Genomic DNA, 21811 nt, shown 5'->3' on the forward strand with positions numbered 1-21811 from the left:
AGAAACATCTCTGGAATCCATCGATCTGATTCATTAGCGGAGCAAATGATCAAAATACTACGGAGGGAAGATATTTTCGTTTGGATAACTGGTCTGGGGGAAGCTCGCCGAGTGTGTGTGTTTGTGTATTTTTGCGTTTGTGTGTATTGTTTGTTTCCCGGGGAAAACCCTCACGAGAAACACCGGCTGTTGTTATGCCTGCTGTGACGTCAAGTTACTCCGTTCTCCGCTTGTAATCATGCCGTTACAAGCTTCAAAGCTGTATTTATCATCTGAATTTGCCAAAACAAGTTTAATATTCTGAAAGCCAAGACTTTGTTTAATTGAAACCAGATGAAAACAAACTGTAACGGACCCTGCCGTGTTATCTATGATTACTATACTCTTACATTCATAATGTCAGCCGGAGGGAGGGGGAGTGAGTGGCGAGTGAGAGCTGTCATCTTCCCTTTACAATCTTCAAAAATGTATTTATCGTGTGATTTTGGAAATAAAAGTTTCATATTCTGAAAGCCAAGACTTAAATGTTTTTTAAAAATATCCGAAATAAAAAACTTTTTTTTTTTTTTACTTTTTTATTGGCTCATGATAGGCCCCTGATCTCCGTAGGCCCCTGGGCTTCAGCCCAGGTCAGCCCGTGCATTAAGGCGGCCCTGCCGATAGCATAGCATTTACCTTTGGGATTTAGTGTTCCAATAACTGAGGTCATTGTTTTGTGGTGGTAGGAGTGGGGGTCAGTTTATTTTCGATGTAGCCAATATTTCATTGATTGTTTCTGGATTTGTATTAATAATGGAAATGTGCATAATCCGCTCTGCAGGTGTTGTTCTCCTGTGAACCTGTAGGAGGCTCTTGCAAAACTCAGTGTAATCATTTTCAATTGGACGATTTTCGATTTGTCAAATTGTACGTTTGTTTGAGGGCCCCACACTTTGCTTCTAAAGAGTAGGATGGCTTCTAATACTGATTTAACTTATTTAAGCCAAATGGAATTTGAATGTGAATTGTCTTTTTATTGCATAACATGGCCTGCGTGCTTTCTCTCTCAGTTCATCGACAGCTTGATTAAAACTTCCAGTGGAACTTATTTTCAGGCCTAACTAATTATATTCTGAACAGTTTTGTATGTGTCCCAAATGTACAGTGATAATTGTTTGCCTGACATCTGGATCTCTTTTGAAATACATTGTCTGGTTTATGTTAATTGCCAGGGCCCAGGTCAGACAGCAACATTTGAGTAGGCTATGTTTAAACTTTGTTGAATTCCTTTTGTCGGGCAGTACAGCAGGAATTTGATCCCTGTTTCGTGAAGTGTGAGACCAGTGGCCTGTAGCGAGCCCTCGGGGTACTAGGGGGACGCTGCCGTAAGGCCCCTCCCAGGAAGAGGGACACCGACCTGTGGCGCCCCCCCGTGGCGCTGTCGACCCCGACATGTTGGGCAGAGATAGCAGCCATATTCAAAGTGGAGTGAGAACGTCCACTATCCAGAAGGGACTGCAGGAACTCCAGAATGGTGGCCACGGAGCAATGCCCCGGATTCTCAGCCTTACCCGAACACCAGTGGGAGAAGAGCTTCCATTTGCACTCGTACGGTGCTCGAGTGGATGGTGCTCTGGCCTTCAGGATAGTTTCCCTGACAGATGCCGTAAAAACGCTCCACCGTGGGTTGGGCCCCGCAGAGGCCAGGCCCAGAGCTGAAGGCGGTGAGGGTCCGGATGCCAGATCTGACCCCTGAGCTGTGACAGCAGGTCCTTCCTGTCGGGGAGGCGCCATGGTGGGCAGGTGCAACTTTAACATCTCCGAGCTCCTTTTCATTGAATGGCCTTCCTTCCTAGCTAGGACAGATCGGATCAATAAAAGATAAAACAGACTGTGGGTCCAAACATGTTTATTCTTCGCACTACTTGAAATGATCAGCACATATAAAAGTTATAAAATTAACGAAAGTCAGTTGGTGCTGCAGGGTTAGTATTCTACAGAGACACATTTATTATGCTGAAGACGCACATGAAGGAAACAGGGAATGTGTTACACCACAATGAATAAATAGTTGACATTCACAGCACAAACAAAACATTGACTTCCACATCATTCTCAGCATGGATCAGCATAGTAGACACTAACGATGGCTAGGGTCTGCTCTTATTCACTATAACGATGGTTACCATGGAGTGGTCACTGATATTCTGTGTAACGCTGCAGCATACAACTGGAAATATATCTCCAACTATTTTGATAATATATAGTTCAATTCATGCCAACATGGTAGAAAATGCCTCTAAATATGCAGATTTCCAGCTTTCTATGGTTCTTTCACATCATATTTAAGTGACTTTATGTGGCTACCTGACAAAGGGAGACATTTAAATAAACCTGTGTGTGAAAAGGGCATGTTCTCTATGTTCTACCATTGGATAGATCTATGGATTATTTGAAATGATTATCAGCAGATTAGTGAGAAGTGAGAGAACCATTGGTGGCAGACACAGTTTTCTGTGTGAGTTGTAACAGGGTAGTCCTGGCTCGGTCCGTCTTCACTACAGGGGTCCACATACATTATGTTATCTATAGTCCATGCAGACTGAGCGCATGTCAGCCACTACGGCTCTAGTCTATATCCAGGTCCGAGTCCTCGTCGCTGACGATGGTCTGAAAGATGGCTCCGTTGCGAATGATCTTCTGGATGCTGGGCAGCTTGTCGGGCAGAAGGCCGTACTCCTGCAGCAGGGCCTCCAGTTCCACGGCGAAGAAGTCCTCCCCCAGCTGATCCGTGACCCGCACGAAGTTCCCGATCAGCTCCCCTGCTTTGTAGACGAGCAGGGCGGGCAGAGCGCTGTCTCTGAACAGAGCGCTGGTGCTGATGGCCGAGCTGCGCACGCTGCAGAACTTCACCAGCGGGTACTCCTGGGCCAGGCACATGAGGCTGCCCCTCATGGCCTCGCAGCCTGCCACCTCGGGCTCATAGATGTGGATCACCACCAGGATGCTCTTGTCCTCCTTGTCCAGAGCCTCCAGGAATTCCTCTCCACAGCTCAGCTCGTAGACCTGAGCGAAGCGCTTTCCGCGGCAGAGCTGGTGCCGCATCTCCTCGATGCGCTGCATGCGGTAATGCTGGAGAAAGTCTTCGTCGTCCTGTCCTTCCTGCAGCATGTTGTACTCCTGCACGGTCATCTGCGGGCGACAGAGAGGAACACATTTAGTCAAGGAACACTTTGACCAATTGGGAAATATGTTTTCTTGCCAACAATATGAAGACTTGATTTGATGTAAACTAGCTCAGCCACCATTTGCCATAATCTAGCATTCTTGCAAATTAAAAAGAATTCAACATCAACAACCTCTACCACCTAATCCAACTGGTTTGGCATTTGGTTTATTTAGGAAGGAACAAAGCCTTTTGCAATATTACGGGGGTCAAATCTTAGTAGAGTTTGGAGGGAGGAAGTCGCAGGACGTTTCGTTTGTGTTCTGGACAGAATGTGTTTTGTGGGGTGAGACATGTTGGGGTTTGAAGCCCACATTGACCGTGAGAAACAAGGCGGACTGGAGTCGCCACGGGATCATTATTGCTCTCACCGTTTCACCATTACCTCATTCACACCAACTCCGGTTCAAGCTCCGTGCTAGAGCCTTTCAGGTTCAGAACCGCTTCTTCGGTTTAGCTCCGGCTCTTTTCACACCGCCCAGAGTCCGACTGGTGCTGCGTCATCGTTTGCGTCATGACGTAACCGTTTGCGTGCCTGCTTCATAAAGCCAAACCGCGCGGAAACCCCTCACAGCTCACACCGACAACAACAATGGGCGATTGTGCTCCAGCTTCCTCTGCACCTCTTCAGAACACCAGATTCCCAGCAGGTAGCTGGTCTCTTCAGTGCACCACTGCTGCTTGTTAAGTTTCTACATCGTTGTGTACAAACTGGATAAAACGCAGGCTTGTTGTTGTTGTTGTTCAGGAGTTGATCCTGCCCCTGCCCCCGCCTCGACGTCAGCGTGACGTATGCGGTGCTTTTGCTCTGGCCGGACAATTTGTTGGTGCTTGAAACGAACCGGATTCCGGAGCTAAGAGGCTGCGGTGTGAACAGGAAAACCCGGTGCTTTTCAAGCTCCAGCTCCGAACCAGCCCTGAAACACCGTTGGTGTGAATGAGGTATCTGTGCCGTTTGTGATTGGCTGCTGAGTCAAGTGATGTGCTGTTTACGCGGGAACGAAACGGGTTGTATCCGCTACTTTTCTCTTTCGTATAGCCCAAGGTGGATAGATCTGCGGACGGAACGCTCTGGGGGGGCAAACGGCTCCGTGTGTACGTCCTATACGATCATGTTCCTGATAACGATGAAGCCATAGCCCCACCTCTGCTGCTCACTGCTACAGCAGGTCTCGTGTGGACGGACACACGTTTATTGAGCCCATTCCGTGTGAACGGGAGACTTTTTTGATATCGAATTTGGTTTGTTTGCGTTCCCGTGTAAATGTGGTCTGAGACACCTAGTGTTAAATTCAGTTTGAAAATGTTTACCCTGCCCCACCCCCAGTTTATACAGCGCATAGGTCTGTGCAGTAAGTATGGCTGAACAACCAGCTCAGCTTACAAAGTGATACGTGTCCCTAAATGTACTCGTGCACATTAGGCTGTTTGAGAACCTACAGAATGGAGCTGCAGACTCCACTGTGTTAATCAGGTTGTTTCTAATTAACATCTCGTCTATATATATCCTTTCCAAAAACAGCAGGTGCTCCATTATCCAGAGTGACCCAGTTTTTAGATGGAGTCACCCACGGAATGCAAGTATGGATTGAGGAACAAGACGTTTAAATAACCGTCCTCACAGGCTTTACTTTCCTTTGTGGATCTTTTTTCTTCTTCAGACTTACTTTGCCTTTGATCTTGTCCTGCAGCTCCTTCTCCTTCAGTTTGTCTTTCTCCTGGTCCAGGTCGGAGCGGCAGGTCATGGACAGTTTCTTGATCAGCCTCTCCATCTCTTTCTTCTGCTCCTGTTTCTGCTCCACCTCAAGCTGCTTGTACTTCCTCCAGTCGTTGATGACCCCCTTTGGTCCTGAGAGAACAGCCACTGTCACTCTCACTGTATGTCAATATGAAATCATGCAGCCGTCTTGTTAGGACTGTTGTTGGGGTGCATGTGTGCTTGTGTTATTACCTGTGTTGACAGCACTTCCATCAGGGCTGTAGTCCATCTCCGGCTCCTCCACGTTAGCTTCCCGGATGGTTTTTTTCTCTCCCTCCTCATCCTCGTTTTCGCTGCCTTCATCCTCGCTGCTGCTGCAGTAGTACTGCAGCTTCTCCCCCAGAATCCTGTCGTCCAAAGTTGTCATGATCGCACCTGAACACAGCAGGAACCATGTGTTGGGGCACAGATTCAACAACTCACTAATACAACTTGGAACCGGTCACAATGCTAGGATTCAACAAACACAAAAGGTTATTCTTTCCATTCCACATTTGACCTGTAAACATCTGCTTTGTCAGGCAAACAAAACATTTGTTTATATCACTGCATTGTTTGCATCCATCGAGGTCCCAAAAGCGAACTTCACATTCTTATTTGACTTGTTAGCCATTCCTCAGGTCGACAGGTGCCTTTGCTCCGGGTCATTTGACTGATCATTTGCATTTCAGTTGACAGAACACAGAACTACCATTAGCTTCATCTTTAAAGCCTCATGGATAACACCTCTAGAGATTAACCATAGTTTCATGACACAATAGCTTTAGCACAGTTTTCAGCCAATGGAGCATAGTAATCCAGATCGACAGCTATCGGAGGTCGCTGTGAAAGGGTTTATTTCAGAAATAGGACATACACACAATACATACATAGCTTATAGTAAGTGTATCAGCAAAACGTGTGCTGAGAGGGCTTTAATGGTGCACTGAGCCGTGTGTAATCCTTCTTCTGTGCACAGATGGACGGCAAGGAGGCACACATCCCTTAGAAATCCCACTCAGTATTCACAGGTCAGGCAGCAAAATGGAAGATAATAGAAAGCCTAACAGAAAACCTACAGCTCTTTTGTGTGATAGTGTTGCCATAACATGAAACAAGACAATATATCTCAGCTATGTGACAACTCCCAAAGCTCCCGTGAGCTAAACTTCATTCTGGATATCTCTCCTCTGTTGGAATCAAATGCATTGAACAACATGTAAACAGTAGGAGCGAAGCCGGCCTGCAGCCAACACCTTATTTCATGTCAATACTCTCCCTGTTGCGGTGAGAGATAAGATGGCTAAACCGGCTAGATATTGTTAGCGAGATCTTGGCTAATTTAGCTATTCCGTTTAGCATCTAAAGGCTACTCAAAAGAGGATAGAGACAATCCAATAATCCTCATTATGAAGTAGAAGACAGCTAGCGTTAAAGAAAGTGAGCCAGGTTAGCTTAAGCAGGCTAAGCTAGTTCCTGTGACAACCAGCAATACACAGATTTTAAAATATATTCACCAACATATTACCCCGTTAAAAAAATAATAAAAATAAACCCATTAATAATGTTGATTGTTTTAGGAACTTACCTTTATCTTATGACCCGCTACCGTCAGTGAAATGTGACAACTCCCAAAGCTCCCGTGAGCTAATCTGCTAGTTTAGCTGCAGCAACCCCCCGTCACGGATGTAGAGCTCGAGCAGTGAGTGCAGGAGGCGGGGAATCGTCATCAGGAGCCCGCCTTCAGCCAGCTGTCTGTCAAAACTGAGGACCATGCAACAAATACATTCATCTCAGAAAAGAAAAAAGATGACTTATGCATTAAAAAAAAGGTAGTTCTGAACTTCTGTATTGAGAGGGATGAAACTCTCTTTAATGGTCACACATGCAGAGCACACAGCACACAGGGAAATGTGTTCTCTGCGTTTAACCCATCCTCGTACCGGGAGTCTAGTACTAGCAGCAGCGGGCAGCTATTGTACAGCGCCCGGGGAGCAATGGGGGGGTGGAGGGTGTCCGGTGCCTTGCTCAAGGGCACCAGGGCAGGGCAGGAGGTGAACTGGAACCTCTCCAAGTAGCAGTCCACACTCCATATTTAGGTCTGGTCGGGGACTTGAACCGGCGACCCTACGGCTCACAGTCCAAGCCCCCACTGACTGAGCCACAAATGTCTTTGTGTGAAAGTATCTGCATGTTCTCAGGAACATGGGATGTATGTGCTACTCTGCTTAAGTACAATGTTCAGGCATTTCTATTAATCACTTATATATTGTTACTTATATGCAGTGGTGTAAAGTAACTAAGTAAATTCACTCAAGCTCTGCATGTTGAGGTAGGCCTACTTGTGCTTTACTTAAATATTTCAATGTTGTTGCTACTTTGTACTTCTACCCCACCATAATTCAGAGGTATATCTTGTACTTTTACTCCGCTACATTTATGTAATACATTATACGTTACTTTGTGGATGAACAATATAATCAAGTGTTGAATCAGACTTTAGTTCCACCTGGAGTAAATCCACCAGCTACCCTGCAGTCTACAAAGTACTTCAGACTAGCTGCACCTTCACCAGCTTTGAGAACACTTTCATGATCAATCATTATAAAACATATCATATATATTATTCTGAAATGGACCAATCTGCACAACGACTACTTTCACTGTCGCTACTTTCACTATATTTTCATGATAATACTTTTCTACTTTTACTTGAGGAACATTTTGAATGCAGGAATTTTACTGTAATAGAGTATTCCTACACTCTGGTACTTCTACTTTTACTCAAGTACAAGATCTGAGTACTTTTTCCACCTTTGCTTATATATTATGTGTATTATGTTGGCAGCAGACTGGCCATGGTGCTAAAGCAAACTGAATAACTACATGTTATATTTACGTAAAGCACATTGGTTGAAGCTGAGTAACAAAAACAGATTGGAGAGTTTGACATTTAGGGTGCGATTCGCCGAAACAAATATGTGTAACGCATATACACTCCAGACTTGATTTAAACTCAGTTAAAAGATAAGTTAGAGCAACAAGAGATATTATTATTATTATGATCATTATATACAGTATTTTGTATACAAAAAAAGCTCACATCGTGGTAGACATACAAAGGTATACAAAATTACATCAAAGAAACAAATAAAACATAATAAATAAATAAAAATACAGTTGCATACTTCAGATTCAATATTTGTTAAATACGTACTTAGTTTTGATTGCCTTTTTTATTCATAACGTTTTTATTAGTGCTAGTGCTACTATATTGTTTTGATTCTTCGTAAAACAAATTGTAATTATATTGATATCTCTTAAAATAGTCGCAGAAAAGTGAAAAGTGATATCACATTGCATACAGTTACCAGTGAAATACATAATCATTCAAAAGGGTGGTGGGCAAAAACATTTTATTTTTGATCGGAAAAAGTGTCCCGACCACTTTCAAGACAAAGTGACACCCATGCTGGCAACCACCAGAGGGCAGCAGAGTTCAAGTAATACATATAGCATGCATGATGAATCTAAAGAGAAGACGAAGGAAGGGTCATGGGAGTGAGTTCGGTATACAGATGTGTGCACTGCTTTGAAACCCAGGCTATGCATTTTAGGTAATGATCTTAATTAGGTGGGGTGTAAGATCTTTAAGCTTGTGTCATTCTGAAATTGTAAAACCTTATTAAAGTTTGTCTAAAGAGGTACTCGAAATGGGTGTTTGCACTTCACACATAATCACAGAGAATACTCTTGACATATGATGTTGATCCAACAATACACATCATCTGTTGTTTCCTGCACCCACAACACAGAGCAGGGGCTGACACAGAATCACTTTGGCCACTGCACACAGAGCTTCTCGCAGTGGTGGAATGTAACGTTATAGGCCTACAAGGAATAGTTGAATTGTACTTGAATGTACTTAATTTTGGGGGTACTTGTACTTTACGTGAGTATTTTCCTTTTCTGTTACTTTGTTACTTCTACTTCACTAAGTTTCAGAACGAAATGTTGTACTTGTATTGCCTTATTTATTTGGCCCCCTTTAGTTACTTTTTCACCTATACAAGTTATGATATATATTTACTAACAATTCTCTCAATGCTTTCCAAATAATTGCTCCATATTGACATATAATGTAATTCCCAACACATTTATAAGAGGCATTCTGCATACGTGTTTTTACTTTTGATAATTGAGTACATTTAGCTGATAACATTCTGTAATTTTACTTAAATCATATTTTCACTCTTACTTGTAATGGAGTATTTTAAGACTGTGGAATTAGAACTTTTTACTTAAGTACTTTTTTCACCACTGGCTTCTGGTAACAGATGGAACATGTTCTCAGTTCACCTCTCCATGTATTTCTTGTATGTGGGAATGCTATGGCAATGTTTAATCAAAGGCCAAGTTGTAGCATACATGCATCCAGGTGGCAGGAATACCGATACCAAACATCAGTTAATCAGGACAGTTGTTGTTGAAATATGTTGCAGTGACTAACTAACCAGTGTCAGCACATTTCCAATGAACCACAGTAAGTCAATAGTACAATCACTGTTGTATTTATCCAGATGTCACACATTAAAAAACGAATCAGGTGGCTTTACAATGTGTTCAGCATATGACACCTTTGTCCTCAGACATTACATCCTTCAAAGCTTGTTCAGCTCCTTAGCTCTGGGGCAGTTACTGACCTGGACCCTGATTTATTTCACATAGAAGTGAAGTTCAAAATAATGATTTATGTTGCATACATGGTGAACAACAAGGAGAGCTGTGAAAAACAGGAACCTATTTAGTTTTTTTTATAGTTTTGAATAGAAAATAGAACACATGCTATTCTTAAAAAAAGAGAAATATTAGGAACACATTTTTGGATGGAGGAGAACTGCATCTGGGAATTAGACATTACATTACATGTAACTTGTTAGACACTTGTATCCAAAGCAACTTCCATACATGCAGCACTGGGCAGTGCCAGGGCAGTGCCAGGGCAGTGCCAGGGACACAACGACATGCTGACTGCAGTGGGACTCAAACTTGCTGATCAGAAGATCGGTGCACTATCTCACTGAGCCACAGCCTCCAAATAAATAGAGTGGGTTTTTGTACATTATACTTAGAAACACAAATACAGTGGTGGAAAGTAATTAAGTATATATACTCAGGAACTGTACTTAAGTAAAAACAAAGTGTGGAGGCCTACTTGTCCTTTAATTAAGTATGTTCACATTATACTACTTGTATTTTTACTCCACTACAACTTCATTAGTTACTTGTTACTTTGCAGATTTAGGTTATTAATAACAAAGATATAAATCAGCTAACTATTATTATATACTATTGCTGCTTTTGCTTTAATAATCCGAGTATGTATTTCACCTCTGCAAAAATACAACTATTGCTTAGTTACAACACTGCTACAGCTTCTACCAGTAATAGAACATATACTAATTAATAATTTGAATACAATTGTGGTAAGAGATACTTATAGTTGATTTAAAAAAAAACATATAGCCTACTGTTGAAGTCAAACATAGGAAGTGGAAGGACAGGGATTGCAGGAGAATACGAAGAGGAAGCGCAGGAGGAAGAGATGGGAAAAGGAGGACGAGAGAAGAAGTGAGAGGAGGAGTCTGTTTGTTGACATCGGACGAAAACGAAAATCAGATGAGTGAAGACTGATGAAACAAACTACATTTCTCGCCGTCATCAAGACATATAGCCTTGGCGAAAGCTAAGGTAAAGCACCGCCTGATGGGCTGCCACTCGGTCACCTGTGACCGCTGTCTGTTCACTGTGGTTCCACACATAGCTCGTAGCTAGCGCTGGTCCCACTGGTTATGTTAGCTAACACCATAGCAGGGAAAGTCACCGTTAGCCTCAAGCTAATTCTGACGCTGAGATGCACTGCTGACACCGTATCGGCAAGTTGAGGCTTAACTTGGAAAACACATGTTTGTCTCTTTGATATTTGTGTAGGTATTATTGAATAGGTTTATAGTTTGTGTGTGTTATTCAGTAGCTATCTAGTGGCAGTGTTGTTAAAGTAAAACTGATGTACAGTTAGCTAGCTAGAAAGCTAGCTAACTGTAGTCTGCCGTGTCTCCCAGGGGTTGTTGCTGTGTGCTGAACTAACAGACCTGTAGCACTAACTTAGAGACAGGGCAACTTCACTCACTAACTTCCTTTTGTCAGCAGGACATTCAGCTTGATATAGATAAGTAAGGATAATTGTGTTTGTAACGTTAATATTGAAACACAAAGTTGTTAAAAATAACACAACATTGGTGGAAAGCAGTATCAGCAGTGGTGTAAAGTAAGTACATGTATTTAAGTATTGTACTTGTGAGGTGCTTGTACTTTAATTGAGCATTTCCATGTTATGATTACTTTGTAATTCTATTCCACTAAAAGTCAGAGGTAAACATTGTTACTTTTACTCCACTACATTTATTTAATACCTTTAGTTACTTTGCATATATGGATTAAGGATCCAAACATGATCAACACTTAAATCAGACTGTAGTTCCACCTGGAGTATTATTCAGAAGCTACCCAGCAATACATACAGTAGTTAGTTCATCAATGATTTATAATGACCACATATATATATATGATTCTGAAATGCGTAAATGCTGCATAGCGATTACTTTGGGTTTTCTGGTACTTTTGGTACTTTAGGTATATGTTGATGCTTATACTCTTTTACTTTTACTTGAGTAACAATTTGATTGCATGACTTTAACTTGTAACAGAGTATTCCTACACTCTGTACTTCTATTTTACTTAGGAAGAAATCTGAAGAACTTCCACCTCTTCAAACTAGTAGCACTAACATAAAGACATGAACTTAAGTCACTATTTTCATTTGTTAAAGGAGTCATTCAGCTTGATATCAATAAGTTAGGATAATTGTATTTGCAACGTTCATGTTGAAACAAGTGGTTAAAAAGAACACACCATCGGTTGCAAGCAGTATCAGCCATACGCATGGACAACTAGCTCTCTAAAGAATGGACACATCGGAGATATATGTCTTCAATTCCATTTTTCACACATGGAAAATACAGTAAGGGTTTTTTGGAACATCATTGACCTGTAATGTGTAGTTTATGACCAGGGTGGAAGAAGTATTCAGAAGCTTTACTTCAGTCAAAGTACTGCTACATTATTGTCAAAATACTTCATTACAAGTAAAAGTCCTGCATTCAAAATCTTAATTAAGTAAACGTACAAAAGTATTATCAGCAACATGTACTTGCATTACAAAAAAGTAATCATTTTTGCAGGAAAAAATTGCCTTTTTTGTGTGTATATTATATTTATACATGTGACATTTTCTAGATAATATTGTTGCATCAAGTCGCATTTAACTCGTGGACAAACACAATTCTGACTGACTTTCTTAGCAAAATATTTGACTCTTGTGTTTAATATATATATAATATATTAATTAATAATATATAAAGAGATGCATTTTGTTAAAGGTAGTTCAAGCAGTTAAATAAATGTAGTGGAGTAGAAGTATAAAGTAGCATATCATGGAAATACTCAAGTAAAGTATGTACCTCAAAATTGTACTTAAGTACAGTATTCGAGTAAATGTACTTACTTCCCTCCTCTGTCTATGACTTGGATGTTTCAACTAATATTTGGAATGAATGTCATTACTTGTTCGCTAAGTCTCTGACTCAGTGTATGTGATTTGAGTCCGTTTATCTCTTTGGTCAAAGGGAAACTTGTTGTTTCTGATTTCCACCAGAAACAAGCTCCTGTGAAAAGACATGTCCTAACTTTGTTGGATGAATGTCTCCTCAGGTCCCCTGCACGGCCCTGTCTTTAATCTGAGCCGGAGACAAAGAGGCTAACATGGCAGCAAAAGCAGGAGACAACCCTGACAGCCTCATGACTCTGGCAACCATCTTCTGCCTGAGGAACCTTAGGAAGACCATGTGCTACCAGGGATTCAAGAACAAGCTCTGTCTGCGCTCGGACATCTTCCTTCCAAGCGAGATCTGCGACAAGTTGGTCAACACGTACGTCACATGATACATCTGCAACCATTCCCTTCATCTACCTTTCCATTCTCTTAAAATGCCTCATCATCTCAATATTACATATTCCATGTTTTTTTTGTTTTTTGTACAGATACATGGAGTTGGTCCACACAGATAGTAACTTTGAACCAGAGGAAAGCTTCTTCCAGCTGTTCTCAGACCCCTGCAGCACCAGGCTGACCAGGGTACAGCTGAGAGAAGACTTCGTACGGGACAGAGATCTGGAGGCCATTCAAAAACAGGTGGGGTTTTTCAGAAAACTGGGATTGACTCTCATCGTCCAGTCCACCTCTGTGAAACAGCTCGACTAGTACACTTAGATAATGGAAGTACCTGGAGCCATTCACCTTTTTGCTCACTTTAGGCCTCAGTCGTGATTTCGTAGGCGTCATCGTTTACACAGACGCAGCATATCCTGCGCTAAGTGGTCTAAACTCTTGCTGTATATTTTGGTTAGAATCATACACTCTTATTTTGTCTATGGTTGTCATTTGTCTGCTTGTGTAATGTCCGACACGATGATGTGGCAGCTCTTCTTCAGAGGTGAACAGACTTGAAATAATAACTAGACAACAGTGTGAAAAATACAGCTAAACATTTCACTCACAACTTAAAACAACAGCATTGCTGTTAACAAAGAAGAATTCCCATTACACTACACTACATTATTCTCATTTCTTTTTTGAGCCAATAGACACATCTGTTATGTTTTTGAGATACATTGCATTGTAAGTCAAACTGGGGCTCCTCCTATCCCTCTTTTCATAATACCAAGAGCTCCATAACCCGTGTCAGAGCCATCTTGAGGGAGGTCATGCTTGGTTTGAAGCCGTCACAATGATGTCTTATTTCATGTGTGTGCTCAAGGCAGGGCTCGCACGGGCGCTGGAGATCCTTGAAAATCCTTGACAATGTACGGTGTTTTCAAGGTTTGAAAAGTGCTTGGGTTTTAGGAATGCTGCTTGAATTTGGGATAAAGTGCTTGAAATTGTAAGCTTTATTTCACTTTTTAGATGAAAAGAAAAGAAAGAAGTTGGAGTGCGCGTAATTGCTTCGCTTCTACATAAAGCAGCTCTGCTCCGGCCTTCCCGCGCTATGCGCGCGACCTGCAAGTGTTCGTGTTACGTGTGCCCTGGGCATTCTGATGAGTGATAGATGTGTGCCAGGAGGTTGCCGTTTCAACGAGCGTTGGCTAGCAGAAGACAAATACAAGCCATGGCTGAGACGAGGGTCAAGCCCACGAGTAGCCTCCTGCAAAGTGCAACAAATAACGATGCGAGAGTCTGCGCTGACGAGCCACATGAAAGGTACGCCGTAGCAGAGCATTTTAGATTAGGCTAACGTTGCATGTTACGTTTGTTTAAGCTAACGTTAGCGAGCTGAATAGCGAACTCGATGAGGGATAATAATAATAATTGCAGGGACAATCGTTTCAGAGGAGCGTACCTATGTTAAGATGTGCGTTACAGTCGCCATCCTGTGGTGTTCAGAGGACGAAGCACTCACTTGTAATTCAACCCAGTCTCACAGCATTTCGTGTTATAGTCACGAAATATAATCTATTGATTCGACAGAGCGATTTTAAAAGCAATGTATTTCTACTGGTAGTATGTTTCGTGCCTAAACCAAATGTGACTTGCTCTATCGAAATCAGTCACATGGACCCGAAGACATTTTCGTTTGTATTACTGGTCGCTCGCGAGTGTGTGTGGTTTGTGTATGTTTGCGCTTGTGTACCGGGGGGAAACACTCACAAGAAACACCGGCTGTTTTTTTGCCTGCTGTGACGTTAAATTAATTTGTTTATTTGAAAACAGATGAAAACAAACTGTCCCGGACCCTGTCGTGTTATCTATGATTACTATACGCCTTTACTTCATAATTTCAGCGGAGGGAGGGGGAGCGGTGCTGCGGAAGAGCAGGGTGCGATTTGAGAGTTGCCTCTTCTTAACTTTACAAGCTACACAAATGTATTTATCGCGAGATTTTGGCAATAACAGTTTCATATTCTGAAAGCCAAGACTTTGTTTATTTAAAATCAAACAACACACACAATCCTGAAAAACTTCTTTTTTTTACACAAATCCACGTTTATGAGCCGTTGCGACTTTTGACTGATTTCGATAGAGCGGGTCACAAATAATAACAAATTAGAAGGAAAAAAAAATATTCAGATTTCAGTATTCTGAGGCTCTGAGCCCCATTTCTTTTCCTCACAGACGGCAACAAAAGCCCGACATTATACGATTTGTGAAAAAATAAACGATAATGGTGGCTTGATTGAGTAAGAACATGTTTTTGTGAACCCCACAGCTTCCGGTCTTCCACGACCCGACCGGACAAAACGACGCAGGCACGAAACACACTACCAATAGAAATACATTCTTTTTAAAATCGTTGTGTGACTCGAAAAAAAGGGGGTCGCCATGGTTGATACTTTTAGAAACAGGCTTTTATATAAAATTGAAGTATTATACAAGTAAAACTACATTTTGCTTTAATCCCATGTAATTGTAGAATGAACAGTCTTCCTTTGAAGATGTAGAAGTCAGGTGTCTTGAGTAGTCAGAATTACCTACAAGTCATTGTACACATTAGTAAATATTATTTTCCACTTGTTACCACTGTGAGTCTATTTTTATGCGTGATTTTGTTGCTACAATTCAGACTAATACGCTAGAGGTGGAATAAGTACTCAGATATTGTACTTGAGTAAAAGTAGAAGTACTCAGAACTTGTTGAGTAGTAAAGTAGAAGTACTCAGGTCTTGTACTTGAGTAAAAGTAGAAGTACTCAGATATTGTACTTGAGTAAAAGTAGAAGTACTCAGATATTGTACTTGAGTAAAAGTAGAAGTACTCAAAACTTGTACTTGAGTAAAAGTAGAAGTACTCAGATATTGTACTTGAGTAAAAGTAGAAGTACTCAGATCTTGTACTTGAGTAAAAGTAGAATTAATTGCCAGGGCCCAGGTCAGACAGCAACATTTGAGTAGGCTATGTTTAAACTTTGTTGAATTCCTTTTGTCGGGCAGTACAGCAGGAATTTGATCCCTGTTTCGTGAAGTGTGAGACCAGTGGCCTGTAGCGAGCCCTCGGGGTACTAGGGGGACGCTGCCGTAAGGCCCCTCCCAGGAAGAGGGACACCGACCTGTGGCGCCCCCCGTGGCGCTGTCGACCCCGACATGTTGGGCAGAGATAGCAGCCATATTCAAAGTGGAGTGAGAACGTCCACTATCCAGAAGGGACTGCAGGAACTCCAGAATGGTGGCCACGGAGCAATGCCCCGGATTCTCAGCCTTACCCGAACACCAGTGGGAGAAGAGCTTCCATTTGCACTCGTACGGTGCTCGAGTGGATGGTGCTCTGGCCTTCAGGATAGTTTCCCTGACAGATGCCGTAAAAACGCTCCACCGTGGGTTGGGCCCCGCAGAGGCCAGGCCCAGAGCTGAAGGCGGTGAGGGTCCGGATGCCAGATCTGACCCCTGAGCTGTGACAGCAGGTCCTTCCTGTCGGGGAGGCGCCATGGTGGGCAGGTGCAACTTTAACATCTCCGAGCTCCTTTTCATTGAATGGCCTTCCTTCCTAGCTAGGACAGATCGGATCAATAAAAGATAAAACAGACTGTGGGTCCAAACATGTTTATTCTTCGCACTACTTGAAATGATCAGCACATATAAAAGTTATAAAATTAACGAAAGTCAGTTGGTGCTGCAGGGTTAGTATTCTACAGAGACACATTTATTATGCTGAAGACGCACATGAAGGAAACAGGGAATGTGTTACACCACAATGAATAAATAGTTGACATTCACAGCACAAACAAAACATTGACTTCCACATCATTCTCAGCATGGATCAGCATAGTAGACACTAACGATGGCTAGGGTCTGCTCTTATTCACTATAACGATGGTTACCATGGAGTGGTCACTGATATTCTGTGTAACGCTGCAGCATACAACTGGAAATATATCTCCAACTATTTTGATAATATATAGTTCAATTCATGCCAACATGGTAGAAAATGCCTCTAAATATGCAGATTTCCAGCTTTCTATGGTTCTTTCACATCATATTTAAGTGACTTTATGTGGCTACCTGACAAAGGGAGACATTTAAATAAACCTGTGTGTGAAAAGGGCATGTTCTCTATGTTCTACCATTGGATAGATCTATGGATTATTTGAAATGATTATCAGCAGATTAGTGAGAAGTGAGAGAACCATTGGTGGCAGACACAGTTTTCTGTGTGAGTTGTAACAGGGTAGTCCTGGCTCGGTCCGTCTTCACTACAGGGGTCCACATACATTATGTTATCTATAGTCCATGCAGACTGAGCGCATGTCAGCCACTACGGCTCTAGTCTATATCCAGGTCCGAGTCCTCGTCGCTGACGATGGTCTGAAAGATGGCTCCGTTGCGAATGATCTTCTGGATGCTGGGCAGCTTGTCGGGCAGAAGGCCGTACTCCTGCAGCAGGGCCTCCAGTTCCACGCGAAGAAGTCCTCCCCCAGCTGATCCGTGACCCGCACGAAGTTCCCGATCAGCTCCCCTGCTTTGTAGACGAGCAGGGCGGGCAGAGCGCTGTCTCTGAACAGAGCGCTGGTGCTGATGGCCGAGCTGCGCACGCTGCAGAACTTCACCAGCGGGTACTCCTGGGCCAGGCACATGAGGCTGCCCCTCATGGCCTCGCAGCCTGCCACCTCGGGCTCATAGATGTGGATCACCACCAGGATGCTCTTGTCCTCCTTGTCCAGAGCCTCCAGGAATTCCTCTCCACAGCTCAGCTCGTAGACCTGAGCGAAGCGCTTTCCGCGGCAGAGCTGGTGCCGCATCTCCTCGATGCGCTGCATGCGGTAATGCTGGAGAAAGTCTTCGTCGTCCTGTCCTTCCTGCAGCATGTTGTACTCCTGCACGGTCATCTGCGGGCGACAGAGAGGAACACATTTAGTCAAGGAACACTTTGACCAATTGGGAAATATGTTTTCTTGCCAACAATATGAAGACTTGATTTGATGTAAACTAGCTCAGCCACCATTTGCCATAATCTAGCATTCTTGCAAATTAAAAAGAATTCAACATCAACAACCTCTACCACCTAATCCAACTGGTTTGGCATTTGGTTTATTTAGGAAGGAACAAAGCCTTTTGCAATATTACGGGGGTCAAATCTTAGTAGAGTTTGGAGGGAGGAAGTCGCAGGACGTTTCGTTTGTGTTCTGGACAGAATGTGTTTTGTGGGGTGAGACATGTTGGGGTTTGAAGCCCACATTGACCGTGAGAAACAAGGCGGACTGGAGTCGCCACGGGATCATTATTGCTCTCACCGTTTCACCATTACCTCATTCACACCAACTCCGGTTCAAGCTCCGTGCTAGAGCCTTTCAGGTTCAGAACCGCTTCTTCGGTTTAGCTCCGGCTCTTTTCACACCGCCCAGAGTCCGACTGGTGCTGCGTCATCGTTTGCGTCATGACGTAACCGTTTGCGTGCCTGCTTCATAAAGCCAAACCGCGCGGAAACCCCTCACAGCTCACACCGACAACAACAATGGGCGATTGTGCTCCAGCTTCCTCTGCACCTCTTCAGAACACCAGATTCCCAGCAGGTAGCTGGTCTCTTCAGTGCACCACTGCTGCTTGTTAAGTTTCTACATCGTTGTGTACAAACTGGATAAAACGCAGGCTTGTTGTTGTTGTTGTTCAGGAGTTGATCCTGCCCCTGCCCCCGCCTCGACGTCAGCGTGACGTATGCGGTGCTTTTGCTCTGGCCGGACAATTTGTTGGTGCTTGAAACGAACCGGATTCCGGAGCTAAGAGGCTGCGGTGTGAACAGGAAAACCCGGTGCTTTTCAAGCTCCAGCTCCGAACCAGCCCTGAAACACCGTTGGTGTGAATGAGGTATCTGTGCCGTTTGTGATTGGCTGCTGAGTCAAGTGATGTGCTGTTTACGCGGGAACGAAACGGGTTGTATCCGCTACTTTTCTCTTTCGTATAGCCCAAGGTGGATAGATCTGCGGACGGAACGCTCTGGGGGGGCAAACGGCTCCGTGTGTACGTCCTATACGATCATGTTCCTGATAACGATGAAGCCATAGCCCCACCTCTGCTGCTCACTGCTACAGCAGGTCTCGTGTGGACGGACACACGTTTATTGAGCCCATTCCGTGTGAACGGGAGACTTTTTTGATATCGAATTTGGTTTGTTTGCGTTCCCGTGTAAATGTGGTCTGAGACACCTAGTGTTAAATTCAGTTTGAAAATGTTTACCCTGCCCCACCCCCAGTTTATACAGCGCATAGGTCTGTGCAGTAAGTATGGCTGAACAACCAGCTCAGCTTACAAAGTGATACGTGTCCCTAAATGTACTCGTGCACATTAGGCTGTTTGAGAACCTACAGAATGGAGCTGCAGACTCCACTGTGTTAATCAGGTTGTTTCTAATTAACATCTCGTCTATATATATCCTTTCCAAAAACAGCAGGTGCTCCATTATCCAGAGTGACCCAGTTTTTAGATGGAGTCACCCACGGAATGCAAGTATGGATTGAGGAACAAGACGTTTAAATAACCGTCCTCACAGGCTTTACTTTCCTTTGTGGATCTTTTTTCTTCTTCAGACTTACTTTGCCTTTGATCTTGTCCTGCAGCTCCTTCTCCTTCAGTTTGTCTTTCTCCTGGTCCAGGTCGGAGCGGCAGGTCATGGACAGTTTCTTGATCAGCCTCTCCATCTCTTTCTTCTGCTCCTGTTTCTGCTCCACCTCAAGCTGCTTGTACTTCCTCCAGTCGTTGATGACCCCCTTTGGTCCTGAGAGAACAGCCACTGTCACTCTCACTGTATGTCAATATGAAATCATGCAGCCGTCTTGTTAGGACTGTTGTTGGGGTGCATGTGTGCTTGTGTTATTACCTGTGTTGACAGCACTTCCATCAGGGCTGTAGTCCATCTCCGGCTCCTCCACGTTAGCTTCCCGGATGGTTTTTTTCTCTCCCTCCTCATCCTCGTTTTCGCTGCCTTCATCCTCGCTGCTGCTGCAGTAGTACTGCAGCTTCTCCCCCAGAATCCTGTCGTCCAAAGTTGTCATGATCGCACCTGAACACAGCAGGAACCATGTGTTGGGGCACAGATTCAACAACTCACTAATACAACTTGGAACCGGTCACAATGCTAGGATTCAACAAACACAAAAGGTTATTCTTTCCATTCCACATTTGACCTGTAAACATCTGCTTTGTCAGGCAAACAAAACATTTGTTTATATCACTGCATTGTTTGCATCCATCGAGGTCCCAAAAGCGAACTTCACATTCTTATTTGACTTGTTAGCCATTCCTCAGGTCGACAGGTGCCTTTGCTCCGGGTCATTTGACTGATCATTTGCATTTCAGTTGACAGAACACAGAACTACCATTAGCTTCATCTTTAAAGCCTCATGGATAACACCTCTAGAGATTAACCATAGTTTCATGACACAATAGCTTTAGCACAGTTTTCAGCCAATGGAGCATAGTAATCCAGATCGACAGCTATCGGAGGTCGCTGTGAAAGGGTTTATTTCAGAAATAGGACATACACACAATACATACATAGCTTATAGTAAGTGTATCAGCAAAACGTGTGCTGAGAGGGCTTTAATGGTGCACTGAGCCGTGTGTAATCCTTCTTCTGTGCACAGATGGACGGCAAGGAGGCACACATCCCTTAGAAATCCCACTCAGTATTCACAGGTCAGGCAGCAAAATGGAAGATAATAGAAAGCCTAACAGAAAACCTACAGCTCTTTTGTGTGATAGTGTTGCCATAACATGAAACAAGACAATATATCTCAGCTATGTGACAACTCCCAAAGCTCCCGTGAGCTAAACTTCATTCTGGATATCTCTCCTCTGTTGGAATCAAATGCATTGAACAACATGTAAACAGTAGGAGCGAAGCCGGCCTGCAGCCAACACCTTATTTCATGTCAATACTCTCCCTGTTGCGGTGAGAGATAAGATGGCTAAACCGGCTAGATATTGTTAGCGAGATCTTGGCTAATTTAGCTATTCCGTTTAGCATCTAAAGGCTACTCAAAAGAGGATAGAGACAATCCAATAATCCTCATTATGAAGTAGAAACAGCTAGCGTTAAAGAAAGTGAGCCAGGTTAGCTTAAGCAGGCTAAGCTAGTTCCTGTGACAACCAGCAATACACAGATTTTAACAATATATTCACAAACATATTACCCCGTTAAAAAAAATAATAAAAATAAACCATTAATAATGTTGATTGTTTTAGGAACTTACCTTTATCTTATGACCCGCTACCGTCAGTGAAATGTGACAACTCCCAAGCTCCCGTGAGCTAATCTGCTAGTTTAGCTGCAGCAACCCCCCGTCACGGATGTAGAGCTCGAGCAGTGAGTGCAGGAGGCGGGGAATCGTCATCAGGAGCCCGCCTTCAGCCAGCTGTCTGTCAAAACTGAGGACCATGCAACAAATACATTCATCTCAGAAAAGAAAAAAGATGACTTATGCATTAAAAAAAAGGTAGTTCTGAACTTCTGTATTGAGAGGGATGAAACTCTCTTTAATGGTCACACATGCAGAGCACACAGCACACAGGGAAATGTGTTCTCTGCGTTTAACCCATCCTCGTACCGGGAGTCTAGTACTAGCAGCAGCGGGCAGCTATTGTACAGCGCCCGGGGAGCAATGGGGGGGTGGAGGGTGTCCGGTGCCTTGCTCAAGGGCACCAGGGCAGGGCAGGAGGTGAACTGGAACCTCTCCAAGTAGCAGTCCACACTCCATATTTAGGTCTGG

At 43.4% G+C, this 21811-nt stretch overlaps 1 protein-coding gene across 1 annotated transcript; it reads right to left on the reverse strand.

Annotated features, from left to right (window-relative positions):
* Nucleotides 1–1871: 1871 nt before the first annotated feature.
* pdcl (phosducin-like) lies at nt 1872–21388 on the reverse strand. The gene is given in 9 exon segments (XM_034095747.2): nt 1872–3171; nt 4873–5054; nt 5157–5339; nt 16163–16600; nt 17381–17509; nt 17512–17935; nt 19637–19818; nt 19921–20103; nt 21296–21388. Coding segments are annotated over 8 exon segments (2277 nt in total). The 5' UTR covers nt 20096–20103; nt 21296–21388; the 3' UTR covers nt 1872–2607.
* Nucleotides 21389–21811: the final 423 nt, after the last annotated feature.

The sequence above is a fragment of the Pseudochaenichthys georgianus genome, chromosome 12, assembly GCF_902827115.2.
Source record: "Pseudochaenichthys georgianus chromosome 12, fPseGeo1.2, whole genome shotgun sequence".
NCBI classification, from domain to species: Eukaryota; Metazoa; Chordata; class Actinopteri; order Perciformes; family Channichthyidae; genus Pseudochaenichthys; species Pseudochaenichthys georgianus.